Genomic DNA, 5,546 nt, shown 5'->3' on the forward strand with positions numbered 1-5,546 from the left:
TCCTCAGAGATCCCTCCTCTATCCTCTCTCATAGCTCCTCAGAGATCCATCCTCCATCCTCTCTCATAGCTCCTCAGAGATCCATCCTCGCTCATAGCTCCTCAGAGATCCATCCTCCATCCTCGCTCTCTAGCTCCTCAGAGAACCATCCTCTCTCATAGCTCCTCAGAGATCCATCCTCCATCCTCTCTCTCTAGCTCCTCAGAGATCCCTCATCCATCCTCTCTCATAGCTCCTCAGAGATCCATCCTCCATCCTCTCTCTCTAGCTCCTCAGAGATCCCTCATCCATCCTCTCTCCTAGCTCCTCAGAGATCCCTCCTCTATCCTCGCTCATAGCTCCTCAGAGATCCCTCCTCTATCCTCGCTCATAGCTCCTCAGAGATCCCTCCTCCATCCTCGCTCATAGCTCCTCAGAGATCCATCCTCCATCCTCGCTCATAGCTCCTCAGAGATCCCTCCTCTCTCATAGCTCATAGCGGGGATTTGGAGAATGGTGACACCCTTTTGTGTTTATTTGCAACCTCAGAGACCTGGGCGCCGATTGGTTGAGAGTCTTCGTGAATTTTCGTCTTAAGGCGAGACACGGCAGGCAAAAACATCGGGTTTTTTTTCACTGGTCAATTTTGAGATTTTGGGCTATTTGTCTTCAATAACATGTCTTCTTTCAGATTTGTGGTGAAATAAATAACTGAAGATTATAATGTGTGTTTTGACTTGAAGGTAAAGTGATCCACTCGATGGTCGCCCACCTGGACTCTGTCACGTGTCTCGCCGTGGATCCCAACGGTCTGTACCTCATGTCAGGAAGTGAGTATTCAGCCGCACGTCTGTCTGACAAACCAGCAACATCTCACGTTTAATAAACAGCAGATGAGCGTTTCTCCTTTTGAGGGAGACGTAGATCTGTGAGTTTAGACGTCCTTCCTCAAGGAAATGTAACGTAAAAAAAACAGTTTCCCCGATACTTTGTGTCTCTTTGTTACTTAATTTAGGACCGTTTTCTCTCTTCTCTCTCCCTCTCTTCCTCTCCCTCTCCCTCTCTCTCTCTCCCTCTCTCTCTCCCTCTCTTCCTCTCTCTCTCTCTTCTTCCCTCTCTTCCTCTCTCTCCCTCTCTCTCCCTCTCTCTCTGTCTCTCTCTCTCTCTCTCCTCTCTCTCTCTCTCTCTGTCTCTCTCTCTGTCTCTCTCTCTCTCTCTCTCTCTCTGTCTCTCTCTCTCTCTCTCCTCTCTCTGTCTCTCTCCCTCTCTCTCTGTCTCTCTCTCTCTCTGTCTCTCTCTCTCTCTCTCTCTGTCTCTCTCTCTCTCTCTCTCTCTCTCTCTCTCTCTCTCTCTCTCTCTCTCTCTCTCTCTCTCTCTCTCTCTCTCTCTCTCTCTCTCCCTCCCCCCTCTCTTCCCCTCTCTTCCTCTCTCTCTCCCTCTGTCCTCTCTCTCCCTCTCTCCCTCATTCTCCTCTCTCTCCCTCTCTTCCTCTCTCTCCCTCTCTCTCCCTCTCTCTCTGTCTCTCTCTCTCTCTCTCCTCTCTCTGTCTCTCTCTCTCTCTGTCTCTCTCCCTCTCTCTCTGTCTCTCTCTCCCTCTCTCCCTCCCTCTCCCTCCCTCTCTCTCCCCCTCTCTCTCTCCCTCCCCCCCACAGGTCACGACTGCTCCATCCGTCTGTGGAACATGGAGAGTAAGACGTGCATCCAGGAGTTCACCGCTCACCGCAAGAAGTCGGAGGAGTCCATCCACGACGTGGCGTTCCACCCCACCAAGTGCTACATCGGCAGCGCGGGCGCCGACGCGCTCGCCAAGGTCTTCGTATGACCGCCAACCAGAACCAGCCGCGCACGGGTCGGGCAGGGGGGGGGGGGGGGGGTATCTGGGTCGGGACCAGGGAGCAGAAAAACAGGAAATGGGACAGTGACGGTGTAAACGCGGACTGTTCCTTTAAGACAAAAATTCGCCCTCTCACCCCCCCCACTTTCCTTCGGACTTGGGCTGGCCCGGGTCCCAAAACACAACACACACACACACACACACACACACACACACACACACACACACACACACACACGAATGAAAGCAGGAACCCTCAGTACGTTTTTTTTTAGGCAAAGCTGGAATCTGTTTTTCCTAAAATCTCAAACGCTCCAGTTATCAACCGTCTGTTGTCGTTCATGATAGTGTGCCTTTTGTTCCTTCGCAGCATCACTTATTTCTCAGGCGTTCAGAGGAAGTTTATTCTGTGCGTCAGAGGATCAACTTCTTCCTCTTTTAAAATACATTTTAAAGATTTTAAACTTTTCTTAAAAGCATCACGAATCACCTCGACTATGATCCGAGAAACTCACTAGAGGGTGACGCGGGAATCAATTGTTGCTCCCGTCCCGTCCCGAGCCCGCGAAAATACTCCCGTCAGATCCCGATCACGTGACTGCCCCCCCCCCAAAAGTCCTGTCCTGCAAAATCCCGAGAGAAAGACTCTCGAATCCCAAAAGCTCCCGTCCAGCGCCAGCGTCGTTTAAACAGCAAATGCACCTGCGCCCATGGGCGTGCTGGTCTTACAGGGAGGTGTGTTCAGGTGCATTCTGGGCGTGCTGGTCTTACAGGGAGGTGTGTTCAGGTGCATTCTGGGCGTGCTGGTCTTACAGGGACGTGTGTTCAGGTACATTCTGGGCGTGCTGGTCTTACAGGGAGGTGTGTTCAGGTGCATTCTGGGCGTATTGCTATCTTGAGGCAGTGGGAAGTGATGGCACCATTGACCAACAAAAACCTGGTCTAAAGTCAATAACGCAGCATTTCATTGTTATTTTAACAGAGCATTAGTAAAATGCTCCTAGGCTCGTGCACAGCACGTGCACACTATGCTTGTTACACACACAGGGACGCACAGCAGCACACACACACACACACACAGGCACACACAGCAGCACACACACATGCAGAAGATAACAAATACAAACATTACGGTGCAAATCCTCCATCATAACAGCAATGCTCCAAGGTCCAAACGCGCCTGGCTTTTAAAGGGAATGGGAGATGATCTCTGATTGGTTGATTGCATGTTACGCCCAGAACACACCTCTGATTAATGAAGACACTAAGGTCAACCCTTTAGAACCATGCGCCCGGCACACGGGCCCTTTTTATCAGCCGTCAAACTAGCAGAAGTGGATTAGGACACGTCCTAAACACACCTGCAGCAGGCGCTTCACGCCGTGACCTCAGATCGTTAAAATAGAGCCCTGAAGTGTCCGTATTTCACGAGTTGGGAGTGAGAACGAGTTGATCGACGTTGTGATCGTCCGAGCCTGCGTTTTTTTGAAACCACTTGCCGCTCTTTGTCGTGTATTTTGTATTTTACTTTCATCATATCACATTTACGCCAAATGAAAAAGGCCAAAAGACTCGGAAACCGAGTCGAGACGCTTCCTACTGAAAACCTTGTTGTTGCTAACGCTAATTAGCTCATTTTGTTGTGTGAAATAACAATACTTTAATAACACTTTACAGCCGTTCAGTTCCCAAAAACTCCAGATTTGTAAACTGCTTTATACGCCGACTGCCTGAAGATATTGTATTTTGTGTAATTATTCTTTTTATTTGGAGCGATAACGAGTTTTTTAAGCAACTCTTTGTGTTTTTGGTGACAGACTTGTAAGATACAGGTATATAGATTCTCTTGTTTTACTTGAAAGGTGAAGTTTTTATGTCTTTGGGGTTTCCGTTGGTGTTGTAAAGGCTCTGACACGCCAACCCGACGGCCGACCGTCGGCGGAAAAGCCAGTCGGACTGATCAGTCTCCCCGAGGTCCCAAAAGTGCCTCAGAACACTTCGAAGAGACGCCGACTTGATCGTACGTTCTGCGCGTGCGCGAGACGTAATACGTCTCCATAACAGCAGGCGGCGCTAATCTGTATTGTCGCCCCAAAAAAATATGAAAACCGGAAATGACGAAGGCGTCACGTCGGTCTGGCTTCTCCTCCTTAAACATTGTAAGAGAGAAACAGGCCGTGCAGTCGCGGAATCTGTCTTCAGATCAACAAAGGTCCGTTTAGAAGATGTTCATCAGATTTTGGGAGACTCTCGTCACGCTCATCCCGCTCGCCATTTCCGGTAATTGGTCATTTTAACATAAGTGCACTGATTCGCTAGTCAAAGGCTCCACCAATCAGATTGGTCCTTGAGTCCGACTGCCCACTGGCTTATTCAACAAGTCAAATCAGCCCAAATGAAGGCCGACGGCTCCTCAGACTGACGACGGCACGGAGCACACCGACCAGACTGGAGTCACCGACCTCGCCAGACTGTCGGACGGACGATTATCGGGTCGGTGCGTCAGCGCCTTAAGACGTACGTAGATGTACGTGACTTTACCTCTCGGCACTACGTAACACTTTGGGGTTTTTTTGCCTTTTTTGCCAATATCATCATCTCAAACTTGCAGCTGTCGTGTTCATGGGAAACGGAGGGGACATTTTGGGGGTGATTTTTGCGTTGCGTTTCTGTTTTCCAACGTAAATTGAAAGGGTGTTTAAAAAAAAAAAAAAGACAGAAAAAGTGGTGAACAGATGCACACGTGTACAGTTTTTAAGTATTAAAGCAGATCTATTTATAAGCGTATATGGTGTAATTTAAGGGAAATCTTAGCAGCAAAGTGAAAGTGAAAATTATTTAGGGACTTCTAGTTGAGCCGAGAGATCAAGACATTATTCATGTGACATAATTAAGCTTTCCTTGTAAAATCTATGTAGAAAATGACTGTGGTTGCTTTTGCTGTTTCATCTTAAAGTGACTATATGTAACTGTCATGTTTCTGAAGCTCTGTCATTTATCATATAATGGTCTTAAAGCCTAACTCTCGCCAAAATGCAACCTAGAGTCTGTTTGTGAATGTACCTGAGTCAAACTTTCGTTTAAAAGCATATTTAGGAGGGAAACGCCACTTTTAAGATGGACCGTATTCTGGTTTTTGGGTCAAATGGTCTTTTGAATGGGAGAGCTAGGGGCGCTACGATGCTAGCCTCAAAATATCTATGTTTAAACCACTAAGAAGGCTCGACACAACATGAGACTTTGCTCCAAGTATCACCAGGGGACTCTACACCTTAACCACAGCACTGACAACACTGGTTGGTACCCAGAGTTTACTAAAAGGAGGTTTTTAACAACTCACGTTAGCTGTTGTTCTTCTGGTCTCCGTCTATCGAGCCAGTCAGAAATAGTCGAGGGAGGAGAGTAAAGATGGAAAGCTCCTAAAGCTTAGTTCCATATAAATGCACAGATTATTCATTGTTTTGTCGTTAGTGAAACACAATATTGACCTCGTAGATGTAAAAGGAGCCTCGTATAAGATGACATCTCCTCCTATGGAGTCCGTTCATTCACATTCAGAGATCGTCTATGTTGGACTGGGAGAATGGCGGATAGCGTAAACAACAACAGCTAACGTGAGTTGCTCAAAACCTCCTTTTTAGTAAACTCTGGGAACACAACCAATGTTGTCAGTGCTGTGGTTAAGGTGTAGAGTCCCTGGTGATACTTGGAGCAAAGTCTCATGTTGTGTCGA

General features: G+C 47.8%; 1 protein-coding gene across 1 annotated transcript; it reads left to right on the forward strand.

Annotated features, from left to right (window-relative positions):
* The first annotated feature begins 726 nt into the window (after positions 1 to 726).
* On the forward strand, positions 727 to 4,786 carry LOC144532181 (striatin-like). The gene is made up of 2 exons (XM_078272795.1): positions 727 to 809; positions 1,632 to 4,786. The coding sequence occupies exons 1-2, from the start codon at positions 740 to 742 to the stop codon at positions 1,799 to 1,801; spliced, it is 240 nt and encodes a 79-aa protein (XP_078128921.1). The 5' UTR covers positions 727 to 739; the 3' UTR covers positions 1,802 to 4,786.
* Positions 4,787 to 5,546: the final 760 nt, after the last annotated feature.

This window comes from Sander vitreus, chromosome 2 (genome assembly GCF_031162955.1).
Source record: "Sander vitreus isolate 19-12246 chromosome 2, sanVit1, whole genome shotgun sequence".
Taxonomy (NCBI): domain Eukaryota; kingdom Metazoa; phylum Chordata; class Actinopteri; order Perciformes; family Percidae; genus Sander; species Sander vitreus.

Coding starts and splice junctions, on each gene's coding strand:
- LOC144532181 (XM_078272795.1), top strand. CDS start 740: ATGGTCGCCCACCTGGACTCTGTCACGTGTCTCGCCGTGGATCCCAAC. Junction 810..1,631: donor TCTGTACCTCATGTCAGGAA/GTGAGTATTCAG, acceptor TCCCCCCCACAG/GTCACGACTGCTCCATCCGT.